Source organism: Salvelinus fontinalis, chromosome 7 (genome assembly GCF_029448725.1).
Source record: "Salvelinus fontinalis isolate EN_2023a chromosome 7, ASM2944872v1, whole genome shotgun sequence".
Taxonomy (NCBI): domain Eukaryota; kingdom Metazoa; phylum Chordata; class Actinopteri; order Salmoniformes; family Salmonidae; genus Salvelinus; species Salvelinus fontinalis.
This window is the reverse complement of record NC_074671.1, coordinates 39731201-39749980: the sequence shown is the minus strand read 5'-3', so window position 1 is coordinate 39749980 and position 18780 is coordinate 39731201. Positions and strand designations below refer to the sequence as shown.

The 18780-nt window shown below is 43.1% G+C and overlaps 1 protein-coding gene across 5 annotated transcripts in view; it reads right to left on the bottom strand.

The window, feature by feature from the left end:
- Positions 1-1243: 1243 nt before the first annotated feature.
- LOC129859472 (cullin-2) overlaps positions 1244-18780 on the bottom strand; it is a 45187-nt gene continuing 27650 nt past the window's right edge. For 3 of the 5 annotated variants that reach the window (XM_055929304.1, XM_055929306.1, XM_055929305.1), the window contains exons 10-22: positions 12891-13015; positions 12534-12641; positions 12205-12264; positions 11869-11997; positions 11503-11589; positions 10894-11046; positions 6890-6967; positions 6659-6725; positions 5930-6024; positions 5578-5754; positions 5381-5482; positions 5148-5264; positions 1244-1956 (exon numbers count right to left, since the gene is read on the bottom strand). In XM_055929304.1, the coding sequence (XP_055785279.1) occupies positions 1825-1956; positions 5148-5264; positions 5381-5482; positions 5578-5754; positions 5930-6024; positions 6659-6725; positions 6890-6967; positions 10894-11046; positions 11503-11589; positions 11869-11997; positions 12205-12264; positions 12534-12641; positions 12891-13015 (1430 nt within the window). In that variant the 3' untranslated portion in view covers positions 1244-1824. The remainder of the gene's footprint in view (positions 1957-5147; positions 5265-5380; positions 5483-5577; positions 5755-5929; positions 6025-6658; positions 6726-6889; positions 6968-10893; positions 11047-11502; positions 11590-11868; positions 11998-12204; positions 12265-12533; positions 12642-12890; positions 13016-18780) is intronic. The other 2 variants (XM_055929307.1, XM_055929309.1) reach the window with 1 other exon arrangement.

Here is an 18780-nt window from a genome sequence, read left to right as displayed (position 1 = left end):
CAGCCAATCAGTTTTCCCCCACAAAAGGGCATTACTACATAATGATGATCTCAGACTATCCCGCAGGTGAAGCCGGATGTGTGCACCTGTGTAATGATCATGCTGTTTAATCAGCTTCTTGATATGCTACACCTGTCAGGTGGATGGATTATCTTGGCAAAGGAGAAATGCTCACTAAAAGGGATGTGCACACAATTTGAGAAAATAAGCTTTTGGTGCATAAGGAGAATTGGGACCAAAACTTTACATGTTGCATTTATATTTTTGTTCAATACACAGTACTTATATAGAGTTGTAGGCTTAATATAAAGTAATGTGCTTACTTGCTTATGGGGATGGGATGTCATGCCATAGCTCTCTGTTGTTCTGAGACCAGTGTATCGGCAGATGTTGTCCACGCATGTTTCATGTGGTCTTCCAGGTCTACTCCCATTATACGTTTTTTTTTTTTTACTAGGCAAGTCAGTTAAGAACAAATTCTTATTTACAATGACGGCGTATCCTGGCCAAACCAGGACGACGTTGGACCAATTGTGTGCCACCCTATGGGACTCCCAATCACAACCGGACGTGATAGGGCCTGGATTCGAACCAGGGAATATAGTGACGCGTCTTGCACTGAGATGCAGTGCCTTAGACTGCTGCACCACTCTGGAGCCCATTAGAGGGTACCCAAAGTATGACTGCTTGTGCCTTGCTCAGGATGGCTGAAACAGTGACCAGCAAATCTCAGCCTCCTGGCTCTATATGTATCAAGCATCTCACAGTAGGAGTGCTCAACTAGGATCAGTTTAGTCTTTTAGATCATAATGAATAGGATTTAATGGACAGGAGTTACCTGATCCTAGCATTCCTTCTCCAATATGCTTGATACATACGGCCGTTGATCTTCTCACTGATCCTGGGCAGAGTTTTGTACAGCTCCTGGTTGGTAAGGTGTTGTAACCAGTGGACCCTGGTCTTGTCTCTTGCATGAACAAACAAGCAGTCAACATCATTGGAATACAAGAATGCAGCATTGTAAGTTACGTAACAATGTGTAACTCCATAATTATTCATAACAATGGGTCCTCTTGCACTCTCCCTAGAGGTAGGCTTCTGTAATAAAGATAGACATTCCATCCATCCCCTTAGTTTCTCATCACACTGACACTAGCCTCTACCACAACGTGAGCGAGGCCTGGAAGCAGAGGCTACACTAACACATACACAATCCTTTGAAATATTTCCCAAAATCCCTCAGTGTTTTTATTTATTTATTTGACAAGCAGCAGGACCATGTTTGTCACCTCAATTTGTTTGTTCTTTACATTTGAAAGTAGATACAATTATCAGTATACCGGTTTTATTACAATATTGTTTTCTAACTTCGATACATAAAAAAAGAAAACTGCAAATGTGAGAAAAGAAAGCATGGTTTTCCACGTCTAGTCTCCAACATTTCCGTCAATGTCACAGCTCACTCGCTCTTTTTCCATTCTTCTTTGTTTTCGGTTAAGTCAACAAAAAATGTATTATCAGCTTTGCACACGGATAGCTATAGGCATTTTCATTGACGCAACGGTGCGTGGCACTGGTGATGTAAACAGCATAAAATCAGAAAGGGGGGGTCAGAAGGTGTCGTGTTTCGGTGGCTGTCTGGGGTGACTTGTTTTGTTTGTTTCCAAGATGGAGGCACATAGTCCTGCTTCATCCCTCCCTCCCTACGGGAGCACGCGAGACAGCAACAGCCCGAAAATATATGAAGAAGAATGGTCTCTGTCGTTCTTTGCTTAACCTGCGGTTAGGTTGGGGTAGGGGGCCTAATATGCCATTATTCCTCCATTATGCCACATAGCTGTACTCGTCTGCAGAGCTCTGGCTCCGCTCAATGTACTGCTTGTCAATGAGCACCTCGATGCACTTCTTGATCATGCTGATACTGGGGTTAAATCTGGCTTTGGACTGGTTGATGACCTGAGGGAAGAAATGGACAGACAGAAAGAGAGAAATTAACTGCCTGTGTTACTCTGTTGTTGGTAGAATCGTGAATAATAATAATGATTACAAGGCATAAATATCATACCCCCCCAAAAATGCTAACCTCCCGTTATTGGTAATGGTGAGAAGTTAGCATGTCTTGGGGGTATGATCTTTGTGCCACTGTAACTTTCTCACAATTCATGATTATCCGTAATCATGGTAGCATCCACATTACTGTATAAGTGTCCAGAAACATATGCTATTTATATTTACAAAAAGTAACTTTATATTCATTAAGGATCCCCATTAGCTGATATCAAAGCAGGAGCTACTCTTCCTGGGGTCCAGCTACATTTAGGAAAGTACATACAATAGAGAATTTTAAAAAGTGTTATTACATGACATTTCATAACGCTTTTCACAACACATTGTGTGCCCTCAGGCCACTAATCTACTACCACATGACCAAAGGTATGTGGACACCTGCTCATCGAACATCTCATTGCAAAATCATGGGCATTAATATGGAGTTGGTCCCCCCTTTGCTGCTGCAACAGCCTCCACTCTTCTGGGAAGGCTTTCCACTAGAAGATGGAACATTACTGCGGGAACTTGCTTCCATTCAGCCACAAGAGATCTTAGGCTTATGTGCTGCTGCTCAGCCATGGAAACCTATTTCATGAAGCTCCCGACGAACAGTTCTTGTGCTGATGTTACTTCCAAAGGCAGTTTGAAACGCGGTAGTAAGTGTTGCAACCGAGGACAGACGATTTCTACGGGCTTCAGGACTCGCCGGTCCCGATTTGTGAGCTTGTGTGGCCTACCACGTAGCGGCTGAGCTGTTGTTGCTCCTAGACGTCTCCACGTCACAATACACTTACAGTTGACAGGGGCAGCTCTAGCTGGGCAGAAATGTGATTAACTGACTTGTTGGAAAGGTGGCATCCTATGACGGTGCCACTTTGAAAGTCACTCAACTCTTCAGTAAGGCCATTCTACTGACAATGTTTGTCTATGGTGATTGCATGTCTGTGTGCTCGATTTTATACTCCTATCAGCAACGGGTGTGGCTGAAATAGACGAATCCACTAACTTGAAGGGGTGTCCACATACTTTTGTATATACAGTGTATCTACAATACAAAAGCCATGTGTATGTGTGTGTAGAGTGCACGTGTATGTGCCTGTGTGTGTGTCTCTTCACAGTCCCCGCTGTTCCATGAGGTGATTTTTTTTTATCTGATTCTACTGCTTGCATCATTTACCTGATGTGGAATAGAGTTCCATGTTGCCATGGCTCTATGCAGTACTGTGTGCCTCCCATAGTCTGTTCTGGACTTGGGGATTGTGATAAGACCTCTGGTGGCATGTCTTGTGGGATATGCATGGGTGTCTGAGCTGTGTGCTAGTAGTTTAAACAAACAGCTAGGTGGAATCAGCATGTCAATACTTTATTACAAAAACAAGTAGTGATAAGGTCAATCTCTCCTCTACTTTGAGCCATGAGAGATTGACATATTCATGTTAGCTCTTTGTGTACATTTAAGGGTCAGCAGTGCTGCCCTGTTCTGAGCCAATTGTAATTTTCGTAAGTCCATCTTTGTGGCACCTGACCACACAACTGGACAGTAGTCAATGTGTGACAAAACTAGGGCATGTAGGACCTGCCTTGTTGATAGTGTTGTTAAGGCAGCAGAGCAATGCTTTATTATGGACAGACTTCTCCCCATCTTAGCGACTGTTGCGTCAACATGTTTTGACCATGACAATTACAATTCAGGGTTACTCCAAGCAGTTTAGTCACCTCAACTTGCTCAATTTCCACATTATTCATTAGAAGATGTTGTTGAGGTTTAAGGTTTAGTGAATTATTTGTCCCAAATACAATGCTTTTGAAATATTTAGGACTAACCTATTTCTTGTCACCTATTCTGAAACTGCAGCTCTTTGTTAAGTGTTGCAATAATTTCACTTGCTGTAGTAGCTGACATGTATAGTGTTGAGTCATCCACATACATAGACACACTGGCTTTACTCAAAGCATGTCATTAATAAAGATTGCAAAAAGTAAAGGGGCCTTGACAGCTGCCCTGGGGAATGCCTGATTCTACCTGGATTATGTTGGAGAGGCTTCCATTAAAGAACCCCCTCTGTGTTCTGGTAGACAGGAAGCTCTCCTCATTTTTATTGGGCACAACATATTCCGAAACACAACCAAAACAAACTGCAAATACATCCAACAAGTTTGTACAGTCACAAGCTTGATGTAGCTATTGTGTGCTAGGAATATGGGACCAAATACTACACTTTTGACTACTTTACTACACATAAGTGAATTTGTCAAAATATTTATGACACCTTCAAAATGGGAGTACTAGATATATAGTGCTTTCATTTCTAAACGATAAAACAGATATGTACAAAAATACCCTTAAATACAAGGTGACATTCTGTATTGTCACCTCATATGAAACATTTGATCTCAAATCCAAAATGTTGGAGTATATGTAGGGGACTGTATGTGGTGGGGAGAGTGCGCCACTAAACCAGTCACTTAAGTCCTAATTTTATGCAATGACTGAAATATTGAACCATTAAAGTACAGAGAGGGAAAATAAAATAGTGTTTTGAGGTGTGTTGTGTTGTTGGGGAGACAGGATATATGTGAGTGAGAGAGATAGATAGATGATGACAGCAGAAAGCAATGTGCTGCAGTCTTCTCCTAGTCCCCAGGCGTGTTCGAAGATCATTCCAGAGGAGAGACACTCATTCCTGACATCACTCTGTTCTGTGTCCCGGCCTCAGAGATGATATCTCACCATCAAGGAAGGAATTTACCTCCCTGACACAACAAACCAGAACATCAACACAGGAGGAAGAGAGCCAGGGGCTAGACTAGAGACCTAAACCAGGGAGGATGTAGTCCGACTGGTCAGGTGACTGCTCTGTCCTCAGGAAAACCCTTGGATCTCTCCATTCCCTTGTTTCAACCGGTCTCTCAGGACTAGCAGGTAAAGCTCTGTATCGTATCTGAACAGTAACTTGCCTGTACCATTCACAGACATTGCTTGAACCTGTAGCCTTGATATCTCTCTATCTCCCTCTCAGGACCATGTTTATGTACAGTACAGACCTGGGGTGCTATTTCTACATGGGTTTGTGGAATATGACAGGAGTTGAACTCACCTCCTGTATGAGTGCGTTGTGTCTGAGCACTTTGCGTGCTTTCATGATTCTCACTATAGCAGCTTGTAAATACATTTTGCGGTCCTCGTCCACTGCACTCCTCGTCTGCTCCATCTCCTGCAAGGTTGGAGAAACACACACACGTTTAAACAGAGGCAGACACTTTCAGAGAATAGGTGTTTGCATTGTTGGATGGATACAGACTGAGCTCTCAGTGTAGTAGGGTACTGTACCTGTGGTGTGTCTTTCTGCATTGACGTTGTGATCTTGAACTTTGTTCTTTTACTGGTGAAACTCATATTTAGTGAAAAAGTGGACTCAGTATCGATTTCCTCCTGAAGACAAGAAAATAGTTACATACATTGTATCCACCAAAAGGACTGAGAAATAATAAAAATGCCAAGATGAGCTACTTTTAAATCCATCTAACCACTAAAGAAGACACTGCTGACTCTGGGTCTCCGGGTGATTCTGTGGCTGCTGATATCTGACCCCTGACCTTTTGAGAGTCGTGGTTAAGCATCTTGACGTCCAGCAGGGACTTGATGGTCTTCTGAAGCTCCTTCTCGTTCATCTGGGTGGAGTCTTGGAGCTCCTTGTAGCCCACCTGTTAGGATATGATACAGAGCTAGTTCAGTGCTTAGGGCACAGTTATTGAACTTGCTCAGTGCTTAGGGCACAGTTAACACAGTCCTTTTCCACCTGTTAGGATGTGGAGGTAGTTAGTGCTCAAGGCAGTTAAAACATCCATTTCCACTAAACATGTTGGTTTTGTAACACACCGTCTCACTGTTGTTGAAGGCCAGCAGCACCGCCATCTGGTAGGTGGTCACCATGGCAACATAGGGCTTGGAGAGATAGTTCATCTTCACCTCACCTAAAGAGAGAAAGGAGCCAATCATCGTCATCACCAATGCTGTACCACCATCTTATTCGCCACACCACCTATTGATAACAGGTTTGTATTTGTATATACAAAAACACTGCTCTCAAGTGTAAGCAAAACCAAGAAGAAATCAGAAAAAATTAATCCCCAATCCTGATGTGTTCTCTGGGTATTCTTGTAAACGCACACAGGGATTTAGTTCCAATGCGTTAACTGCAGTGTCAGTGTCGGGATTGCACCTGACGTATGTATGCTGTTGTAAGCTTTGAGGGAGTTATCACAGTCTTAGCGCTGTGGGATTTCATGGATTATGCAGTAGTAGTGCCAGGTGCAGCGTTAGTTAGAATCAGAGCCTCTCTACTAACATGTAATAGTGTCACGAAGATTTGGGATAAAACACTGCAGAGCATACACACAATCCATTTTAGACTATGGAATAATCATCCTGTCACTTCTGTCGAGCTATGGATGTGATTTCAGTGAGTAGCAAGTGGGCCTTCCATGTAGTAGCAGCTTCAGTGAAAAATAGAGTACTGCTGCTAACAAAAAATTCCACATATTTTGCACGGGGTTTTCTATACTACTATCCCCTGCCGTGCGTGCGCGCGCGCGCACACATACATACCTGTGCAGAGATAGTGCAGCCAAGTCAACTTCCTCCCACTGAAGTGCTGATTATAGAACATCTCAAACTGTAGAGAAAAACATAATTATGTTAGAATTACATCAGATGAAGATATGCAGTTTTGTTGAATAGCTCGGTGTAATCTTGGGGCAATCACAGAAATAAAGTGTTATTTCTATGGGAATGCCCTCTCCAAACAACCACATCTAAGTCTCCTGAACCGCTACTCACCATCTGTACACTCTTCTCCAGCTCCTGTGGGATGGCAAAGGTGGAGGAAGAGATGTGTGTGAGGGGCCAGGCTCCTGCCTGCAACGAGACAACACACACGGTGAGACATCTCCACCACCATTGTCATTGAGGTTCTCACAGCAAACCTGCCTGAAGATGCCTAACCTTCTATTTATAAAACCACAGAAAATTACCCAATTACCCGATTTCACTCCAGTGTCAACAACCTTTATTATAGGAAAACAATTCATTGGATACTTATTTGATGGGTGTCGTTTTCTCTTATGCTATCAACCTGCTTAACCTGCACATACAGTAATGTCTATTCATTAACATGGGTGAGCTAACAACCTGCTTAACCTGCACATAAAGTAATGTTTTATTATTTTATTTAACTTTTATTTAACCAGGTAAGCTAGTTGAGGACAAGTTCTCATTTACAACTGCGACCTGGCCAAGATAAAGCAAAGCAGTGCGACAAAAACAACAACACAGAGTTACATGGAATAAACAAGCGTACAGTCAATAAACACAATAGAAAAAAAGAAAGTCTATATACAGTGTGTGCAAATGGCATGAGGAGGTATGGCAATAAATAGGCCATAGTAGCAAAGTAATTACAATTTAGCAGATTAACACTGGAGTGATAGATGAGCAGATGATGGTGTGTAAGTAGTGATACTGGTATGCAAAATAGCAGCAAAGTAAATAAAATCAATATGGGGATGAGGTAGGTAGATTGGGTGGGCTATTTACAGATGGACTATGTACAGCTGCAGCGATCGGTTAGCTGCTCAGATAGCTGATGTTTAAAGTTAATGAGGCAAATGTAAGTCCCAGCTTCAGCGATTTTTGCAATTTGTTCCAGTCACTGGCAGCAGAGAACTGGAAGGAAAGGTGGCCAAAGGAGGTGTTGGCTTTGGGAATGACCAGTGCGATATACCTGCTGGAGCGCGTGCTACGGGTGGGCGTTGTTATCGTGACCAGTGAGCTGGAGATAAGGCCGAGCTCTACCTAGCATAGACTTGTAGATGACCTGGAGCCAGTGGGTCTGGCGACGAATATGTAGCAAGGGCCAGCCGACTAGAGCATACAGGTCGCAGGGGTGGGTGGTATAAGGCGCTTTGGTGACAAAACGGATGGCACTGTGATAGACTGCATCCAATTTGCTGAGTAGAGTATTGGAAGCTATTTTGTAGATGACATCGCCGAAGTCGAGGATCGGTAGGATAGTCAGTTTTACTAAGGTAAGTTTGGCGGCGTGAGTGAAGGAGGCTTTGTAGCGAAATAGAAAGCCGATTCTAGATTTAATTCTGGATTGGAGATGTTTGGTATGAGTCTGGAAGGAGAGTTTACAGTCTAGCCAGACACCTAGGTATTTGTAGTTGTCCACATATTCTAGGTCAGAACCGTCCAGAGTAGTGATGCTAGTCGGGCGGGCGGACGGGTGGGGGCAGCGAACGGTTGAAAAGCATGCATTTGGTTTTGCTAGCGTTTAAGAGCAGTTGGAGGCAACGGAGGGAGTGTTGCATGGCATTGAAGCTTGTTTGGAGGTTAGTTAACACAGTGTCCAAAGAAGGGCCAGATGTATACAGAATGGTGTCGTCTGCGTAGAGGTGGATCAGAGAATCACCAGCAGCAAGAGCGACATCATTGATGTATACAGAGAAAAGAGTCGGCCCGAGAATTGAATCCTGTGGTACCCCCATAGAGACTGCCAGAGGTTCGGACAACAGGCCCTCCGATTTTACACACTGAACTCTATCTGCGAAGTAGTTGGTGAACCAGGCAAGACAGTCATTTGAGAAACCAAGGCTATTGAGTCTGCCAATAAGAATACGGTGATTGACAGAGTCGAAAGCCTTGGCCAGGTCGATGAAGACGGCTACACAGTACTGTCTTTTATCGATGGCGGTTATGATATAATTTAGTACCTTGATTGTGGCAGAGGTGCACCCGTGAACAGCTCGGAAACCGGATTGCAGAGCGGAGAAGGTACGGTGGGATTCGAAATGGTCAGTGATCTGTTTATTAACTTGGCTTTCAAAGACTTTAGAATGGCAGGGCAGGATTGATATAGGTCTGTAACAGAAGAGGGGGATGACCACTGTAGCTTTCCAATCTTTAGGGATCTCGGACAAAATAAAAGAGAGGTTGAACAGACTGGTAATAGGGGTTGCAACAATGGCGGCAGATAATTTTAGAAAGAGAGGGTCCAGATTGTCTAGCCCAGCTGATTTGTACGGGTCTAGGTTTTGCAGCTCTTTCAGAACATCTGTGATCTGGATTTGGGTGAAGGAGAAGCTGGGGAGGCTCGGGCAAGTAGAGCTGCGAGGGGTGCGGAGCTGTTGGCCGGGGTTGGGGTAGCCAGGAGGAAAGCATGGCCAGCCGTAGAGAAATGCTTATTGAAATTTTCGATTATCATGGATTTATCGATGGTGACCGTGTCGCATAGCCTCAGTGCAGTGGGCAGCTTGGAGGAGGTGCTCTTGTTCTCCATGGACTTTACAGTGTCCCAAAACCTTTTGGAGTTAGCTACAGGATGCAAATTTCTGTTTGAAAAAGCTAGCCTTTGCTTTCCTGACTGACTCTGTGTATTGGTTCCTGACTTCCCTGAACAGTTGCATATCGCGGGGACTATTCGATGCTATTGCAGTCCGCCACAGGATGTTTTTGTACTGGTCAAGGGCAGTCAGGTCTGGAGTGAACCAAGGGCTATATCTGTTCTTAGTTTTACATTTTTTGAAAGGGGCATGCTTATTTAAGATGGTGAGGAAATTACTTTTAAAGAACGACCAGGCACCCTCGACTGACGGGATGAGGTCAATATCCTTCCACGATACCTGGGCCAGGTCGATTACAAAGGCCTACTCGCAGAAGTGTTTTAGGGAGCGTTTGACAGTGATGAGGGGTGGTCGTTTGACCACGAACCCATAGCGGATGCAGGCAATGAGGCAGTGATCGCTGAGATCCTGATTGAAAACAGCAGAGGTGTATTTGGATGTCTATCCAATAATATTGGTGAGCTATCAACCTGCTTAACCTGCACATAAAGTAATGTCTATCTATTAATATGGGTGACGACTGCACATTTGCATGATTGCTCCGATTTCCTGACTACCTGATATCTTTGCTATCCATCATATACACTAACATTCAAAAGTTTGGGGTCATTTAGAAATGACCTTGTAGGCCAGCATCTTGGAGTCGCCTCTTCACTGTTGACGTTATGACTGGTGTTTTGCGGGTACTATTTAATGAAGTTGCCAGTTGAGGACTTGTGAGGCGTCTGTTTCTCAAACTAGACACTCTAATGTACCTCTTGCTCAGTTGTGCACCGGAGCCTCCCACTCCTCTTTCTATTCTGGTTAGAGACAGTTTGCGCTGTTTGGTGAAGGGAGTGGTACACAGCGTTGTACGAGATCTTCAGTTTCTTGGCAAATTCTCGCATGGAACAGCCTTAATTTCTCAGAACAAGAATAGACTGACAAGTTTCAGAAGAAAGGTCTTTGTTTCTGGCTATTTTGAGCCTGTAATCGAACCCACAAATGCTGATGCTCCAGATACCCAACTAGTCTAAAGAAGAAAGAAGGACAGTTTTATTGCTTCATTAATCAGCACTACAGTTTTACTACTATGCTAACAATTGCATTTGGGTTTTCTAATGATCAATTAGCCTTTTAAAATAATAAACTTGGATTAGTTAACACAACATGCCATTGGAACACAGGAGTGATGGTTGCTGACAATGGGCCACTGTACGCCTATGTAGATATTCCATAAAAAATCTGCCATTTCCAGCTACAATAGTAATTTACAACATTAACAATGTCTACACTGTATTTCTGACCAATTTGATGTTATTTTAATGGACAAAAAATGTTTATGTCTATATCATGTTGTATGGTTGTTATTGTTTTAATGTTGTTTCTTACCCTGACTGCACTACACATTTGCGGACAATAAAGATATGAATTTATGTGAGACTTCTAAACCCCTCTCACCTGTAATACATAGATCTGGAAGCTGATTCCCAGGTCAACCGGTGACTCCTGGGTCTTGATGAAGTTGTTGAATTTGTTGTTCAGGTCTGCGCTGACGCTCATGTCTGTGTACATTCTGTGGAGCTTGCTCGTGAACTCGTAGCCGCATGCTTGCTGTAGTGGGGGAGAGAATGTGTGTGTGTGTGTGTATGTATGTATGAATGAAAGACGTGCACCAGTACAAACACTATAATAAACAAGTCCATCATTACGGCCAAATATCACACATGACAGACGCATTCGAGTACAGTGGAGTCACACCGCTAGATGACATTTACTATACTGCATTGAGAAGCACATGCAGTAGGGCTTCGTTTGAAAGTTATGTGGGATACTAGATTAAAGGGAAAGACTGACAGTTTAGAGAGTGATGCTCAATCATGGCATCAATAAATGGCATTGTTAGTGTCTTGTCCAGAGAGGGTGTACCTGCACATCAAGCTGCCTCATGCTAAGAAAACAGGAGATATGCTCCTGCCATATGGGCCATTCTGGCATGGAAAATGCTTACTTTAGGCATAAAAGACCTTGGAATGGCAACTGATAAAGTTGAAAGAAGTCTTATTTCACCTTTAGTTTGTTGATCATGGCTTCCTCTGAGTCCATGGACAAGGACAGCCCATGTATTAACCTCTTTGCTAACATTCTTGCATAAAACTGTACAAAAGAGAAAGAAGCGACAGAGTGGGAGAGAGAGTGAAAGTGAGAGGGAGGCAAGAGAGTGAGTCATCAACATGGTTAAAAAGAAAACATAAGACATCAATTCAACATCTCAGTCTCCAAAAACATTTATTTTTTTTATTTTTTTTAGATAATGCTCTTTGGCGAGTTCCAAATTCAGCCTGGAAGGAGTAAAAAGCAGCCATACTAGCTGTCAATATCGCTGGTCATTTGAGATAATGAGAGTAATAACTCTCATGCCGGTCTATCAGCTACCTTTTGAAAAACGTCCTTGTCGTCTATGTACTTGAACACGGTGATGAAGCTAGTCAGCTTGTCCTCCACCTCGTTCTCTGTCATTCCCTTTGCAGACTTCTTGAGCAGATTGTCACAATACTTAGCGAGCTACATGGGTAAAGGGCAAAACAACACAAGGTCAAGACATTACTATGGTCCTCAAAACAAATGTTGGGGAAAAAACACAGATAAAGTAGTAGAGCTCTAGACGAACTGCTGTGTACAGGGTTTTTACTTAGTTTATCACTATGGTCTTATCTGATACCCCCCACACATGTCCTAACCTCAGGTGTCATGAATGAGTCTCACACTCACCAGTTCAGGTGCTTTGCAGATGGATTTGGGCTCCCTGTAGTTAACCACTGAAGTCAAAGCCTGGGGAGGATCAAACAAACCAGTCATTTCCCCCCCATCAGTTTCAGTACATCCACAGCTAAGACATCAACTAATAAATATAGTTAAAAGTTATGTTTTAACTTATGAGGATCCTTCGGAACAATCTTGTGAGAAACAATATGGAGACACATTCCATAGTGAACACAAACATCACTCACTGGTGCCACCTACTGGCTTGACCTGTCCCTAGTGTCCAGTTTCTGATTTCCCCTCTAAGGCTGCCAGCCAGGGAGTCATAACATTAATACCTTATCAAGGGCGCTCATGAAGTGCTGATCCCCATTCAGGACTGTGTTAATGAGCTGAACAAATTTACTGTGAACCTCTAACACGGACTCCACAAACAGGGTTGGCATCTGAGGAGGTAACAACACAACAGGAGAATTAGTAGTGAGTTGTGAATATTATGTTTGTGATAATGGTAATCTGATAATGCATAGGCCTACTGATAATACATACTGATAATGCACAGCGACAATGTAGTATTTGAAGTCCAAAAACAATACATTTAGACAAAAGGATTAGCGGGGTGCTGTCATTTACAATAACCATAATCAGATAACGTACAATGATAACGTGTAGTGATACACAAAGATGTGACGTACGTTTTCCTGAGAGAGGTTACTGGTGGCTCGGAGGCCCTCGTCGTGGATATGGATCTGGAGCTCCTGGATCATGTGGGGTAAGCCGCTGGACACGGCTCTCAGCAGGGTGTACATGTTAGCCATGTCTGTATGGGGTAGCAAGAGGGAGAAAGAGGGGAGAGGAGAGCGAGACCAGAAGGAAGGCAGAGACAGACGGAGCCAGGGGAGAGTCAGTCATAGAGACGGGGTTCGTACAGACAGACACGTCAAATTCAAGGACTTTCAAGTACATTTTCAAGCACTAATGTTTATTTTCAAGGACCATCAATGTGTAATACTTCCTCACATATACATGTTCTATTCATCACTACCTCAGTTATACCCAATATCACGTCTTTCAATACGTAATTACTACATACTTGCGTAGTACGTCAGTAGTGATGATGTTGTAATTTGAGAAGTGATGAGCAGTTTCGGGACGTGCCTACTGGTGAACACATTTCCTATTCGCAATACTACACAATTCCAGCTTGATGACCGTATTGTATTACTATAGGGAATTTGGGAATCTACTACTTAATAGCTACTAAATAGTGTACTAGCTATGCAATTGTGTTCATGTTATGTAATATTGTTTAATTGATATCACAATATGCTTAACTATTTCTTGAACTGCACTGTTGGTTAAGGGCTTGGAAGCAAGCATTTCATGGTAAGGTCTACACATGTTGTATATGTGACAAATAAAGTTTGATTTGAGTTTAAATACTGTAGCCGCAATAATCTTTGAAGTCACAACAGCCTGTTTCTGGTGAATTCAAATTCATAAATGGAGCTATGGATCAGTCAATGAGATCAACATGATTGTGTAAAACAAACTCAATGACAATAAAACAACCTTTTATTTTAGGTTACAGACCAAAATGTTTTATGTTGAACCATTTTCAACAACAATCTCAAAAATGTCCATGTCAATAAAGTTAATTTAATATGAGAGAGAGAGTTGGATTTAGATGCATTATTGAAATTGTAAATAACAGATGGCAGTCTGAACAATTTATCAGAGAGATGAGAATACGGAATAAGATTTGTTTAGCTAATAGTGATAATGGTTGAAATAAAGACTGAAAGCAAATGGTAGATAAAGGTGAGAAAACTAGCTACCTTTTGTCTAATTAAGCAATAAGGCTTGAGGAGGTCTGGTATATGGCCGATATATCACTGCTAAGGGCTGTTAGGCACGACATATCGCGGCCCCATATATCACAAACCACCGAGGAGCCTTATTGCTATTATACAGTATATCACAAAAGTGAGTACACCCCTCACATTTTTGTAAATATTTGAGTATATCTTTTCATGTGACAACACTGAAGAAATGACACTTTGCTACAATGTAAAGTAGTGAGTGTACAGCTTGTATAACAGCATAAATTTGCTGTCCCCTCAAAATAACTCAACACACAGGCATTAATGTCTAAACCGCTGGCAACAAAAGTGAGTACACCCCTAAGTGAAAATGTCCAAATTGGGCCCAAAGTGTCAATATTTTGTGTGGCCACCATCATTTTCCAGCACTGCCTTAACCCTCTTGGGCATGGAGTTCACCAGAGCTTCACAGGTTTCCACTGGAGTCCTCTTCCACTCCTCCATGACGACATCACGGAGCTGGTGGATGTTAGAGACCTTGCATTCCTCCACCTTCCGTTTGAGGATGCCCCACAGATGCTCAATAGGGTTTAGGTCTGGAGACATGCTTGGCCAGTCCATCACCTTTACCCTCAGCTTCTTTAGCAAGGCAGTGGTCGTCTTGGAGGTGTGTTTGGGGTCGTTATCATGTTGGAATACTGCCCTGCGGCCCAGTCTCCGAAGGGAGGGGATCATACTCTGCTTCAGTATGTCACAATACATGTTGGCATTCAAGGTTCCCTCAATGAACTGTAGCTCCCCAGTGACGGCAGCACTCATGCAGCCCCAGACCATGACACTCCCACCACCATGCTTGACTGTAGGCAAGACACACTTGTCTTTGTACTCCTCACCTGGTTGCCGCCACACACCATCTGAACCAAATAAGTTTATCTTGGTCTCATCAGACCACAGGACATGGTTCCAGTAATCCATGTCCTTAGTCTGCTTGTCTTCAGCAAACTGTTTGCGGGCTTTCTTGTGCATCATTTTTAGAAGAGGCTTCCTTCTGGGACGACAGCCATGCAGACCAATTTGATGCAGTATACGGCGTATGGTCTGAGCACTCACAGGCTGACCCCCCACCCCTTCAACCTCTGCAGCAATGCTGGCAGCAATCATACGTCTATTTCCCAAAGACAACCTCTGGATATGACGCTGAGCACGTGCACTCAACTTCTTTGGTCGACCATGGCGAGGCCTGTTCTGAGTGGAACCTGTCCAGTTAAATCGCTGTATGGTCTTGGCCACCGTGCTGCAGCTCAGTTTCAGAGTCTTGGCAATCTTATAGCCGAGGCCATCTTTATGTAGAGCAACAATTATTTTTTTCAGATCCTCAGAGAGTTCTTTGCCATGAGGTGCCATGTTGAACTTCCAGTGGCCAGTCAGTATGAGGGAGTGTGAGAGCGATGACACCAAATTTAACACACCTGCTCCCCATTCATACCTGAGACCTTGTAACACTAACGAGTCACATGACACCGGGGAGGGAAAATGGCTAATTGGGCCCAATTTGGACATTTTCACTTAGGGGTGTACTCACTTTTGTTGCCAGCGGTTTAGACATTAATGCCTCTGTGTTGAGTTATTTTGAGGGGACAGCAAATTCACACTGTTATACAAGCTGTACACTCACTACTTTACATTGTAGCAAAGTGTCATTTCTTCAGTGTTGTCACATGAAAAGATATACTCAAATATTTACAAAAATGTGAGGGGTGTACTCACTTTTGTGATATACTGTAAACTGGTTACCAATGTAATTAGAGCAGTAAAAATACATGCTTTGTCATACCCGTGGTATACGGTCTGATATACAACGGCTTTCAGCCAATCAGCATTCATGGCTCAAGCCACCCAGTTAATAATAAAAAACACATCCATGGGCATAGCACACATGTAACATAGTGCGTACACCGCAAAGATCAACATCACAGCTCACCTGATACATCATTCAGAGTGGTAGACACTCTTTGTCTCTCTGAAAACATTCCGTTTAATTTCAACAACAATCTAAAACATTTCCATGTCAATAAAGTTAATTGAATTATACTGAACAACAAAGAAACACAGCAATTTCAAAGATTTTACTGAGGTTCAGTTCATATAAGGAAATCAGTCAATTAATTCATGAGGCCCTAATCTATGGATATCACATGACTGGGAATAGAGATATGCATATGTTGGTCACAGATACCTTTAAAAAAAAGTTATGGGCGTGGATTAGAAAATCAGTCATTATCTGGTGTGACCACCATTTGCCTCATGCAGTACAGCACATCTCCTTCGCATAGAGTTGATCAGGCTGTTGATTGTGGCCTGTGGAATGTGGTCCCACTCCTCTTCAAGTTGCTGGATATTGGCGGGAACTGGAACACGCAGCCGTACACGTCCAGAGCATCCCATACATCCTCAATGTCTGGCGAGTATGCAGGCCATGGAAGAAGTGGGACATTTTCAGCTTACGGGAAGTGTGTATTGATCCTTGCGACATAGGGCCGTGCATTATCATGCTGAAACATGAGGTGATGGCGGCGGATGAATGGCACGACAATGGGCCTCAGGATCTCGTCACGGTATCTCTGTACATTGAAATTGCCATTGATAAAATGCAATTGTGTTTGTTGTCCATAGCTTATGCCTGCCTATACCACAACCCCACCCCCACCACGGGACACTCTGTTCACAATGTTGACATCAGAAAACTGCTCGCCCACACAACCTCATACATGTGGTCTGAGGTTGAGGCCGGTTAGACGTACTGTCAAATTCTCTAAAACGACGGAGGTGGCTTAAGGTAGAGAAATTAATATTGCATTCTCTGGCAACAGCTCTCGTGGGCATTCCTGCAGTCAGCATGCCAAATGCAAGCTCCCTCAAACCTTGAGACATCTGTGGCATTATCTTGTGTGACAAAACTGCACATTTTAGCGGCCTTTTATTGCCCCCAGCACAAGGTACACCTGTGTAATGATCATGCTGTTTAATCAGCTTCTTGATATGCCACACCTGTCGATGGATTATCTTAGCAAAGGAGAAATGCTCACTCACAGGGATGTAAACAAATTTGAGAGAAATAATCCTTTTGTGCGTATGGAAATGTTCTGGAATCTTTTATTTAATCTCATGAAACATGGGACCATCACTTTACATTGCGTTTATATTTTTGTTCAGTGTATATTGAAGAGAGTGAGTGAGTTAGTGTGAGTGATGTGCTCACAACAGTCCAAGCTCAGCCTTTTTATCTTCCATTGATCTTCTGAAGCTGTTGAACTTGATACTGCATTCTCTGGACATTGAGGTCTGCCTCTGTAGCTACCTTTTCCATTTATTTTTGCAAGAGTTCCATGTCCTTTTCCAGGAATCTCTTTTTATTTGAGGTCCTCATTGTCTACCAATTTTATTTTCTCTGCCCTCCATTTGGTCATGATGTGCATCTAGGTAGTCTTGATTTTTCTGCCTTGCAGACTTGCAGGAGGGTATCCTTGGTGCGTTATGTTGACTTTCTTCAGTCCTACTGCATTCTCTACAGCATTATACACCAGTCTCTGTGCTGTGCAGGGCTGCTCCTTTTTGTTTACAACAGTGAGAGCGGAGTTGACTGAATACCCCCTTTCTACCAAGGCCTGTCAGTGGGAGAGCAGATGGACAATTTGAGTTGCTTGCCACAGGTCTCTGTAGTTCTCCTTACCCTTCAGACGCTCTAAAAATGTGCTCAGAGGAGTCCTCGGCAGATCATACTCACTAAACAGAGTGATGTTTCAAAACTTCATGCGATATGAAGCACTCCAACTGCCACTGGGCATGCTTCAATTTAATTACATAAGCTTGAGAAGACTTTTGAATTTGCGCTCACAAGCTGCAGGATTCCTTGCCATCTGTTGTGGGTCAAGACAAACAGCCTGTCTCACAAAACTGGAGTGATGGGGTTTTGAGCATCAACTTCCTCAAGGTGGCACTTCTTTTTGTCACTCAAACGCAAAAATCCTCCTCTCACTCACTTTGCTAGCCGCTTTTTGTTTTAGCAGCTTACATGTTGAAAACCCAATGTCATCTTTGGAAGGGACCCACGGCATCATCCTCTGGCACCATGTATTTTGAGAGTTTCAGGGGGGTTGTAAGTGTATCTGTCACCTCTTTTCAGGACCCTGCTCATGACATTAGTCAATAGGTCTGCCCAGTCTGCTGCCAGGAATGGGAGCATGGGAATGTATGTACCCTTGAATGCGTTTGGCTACAAATATGAAAAGAATATGTTTTGCTGGGTGAAGTTTGCCTGCTATTGCTTCCTTTACAGTTGTGAATGTAATGCATGTTGGTGTTCTATAGGATTTTATTCGGTTTGGCAAACCCTCTAAGGCTCTAGTTGCAACCTCTGTTTTTTGTACCTATAGGTGTCCACAACACTTTTTAGGGAAAACTGAGGAGCCTGTGGTTGTCACAAAATCTTGCCTTGCAGGGACGTCGTGCGACAGTCTATAGAAAGCATTTAAAGTGCCCTCTATGTCCCTATCTATGGAGCCAAATACATTTTGAAATGCATTGTGGATACTGTGCAAGGAACATGTTCCAATGTCAATTAGCTCTCGGTTTGTGGCTTCTGCAAGGACATCAGAAGTGAATTCTCTGTAAAACTTGTGGTTAACATGTGGTCCATCCATCGAAATTCGTAGGAGGCGAGATATGTTAGGTTTATCTGTCGTGAGAGAGACAGTCCTTAGCT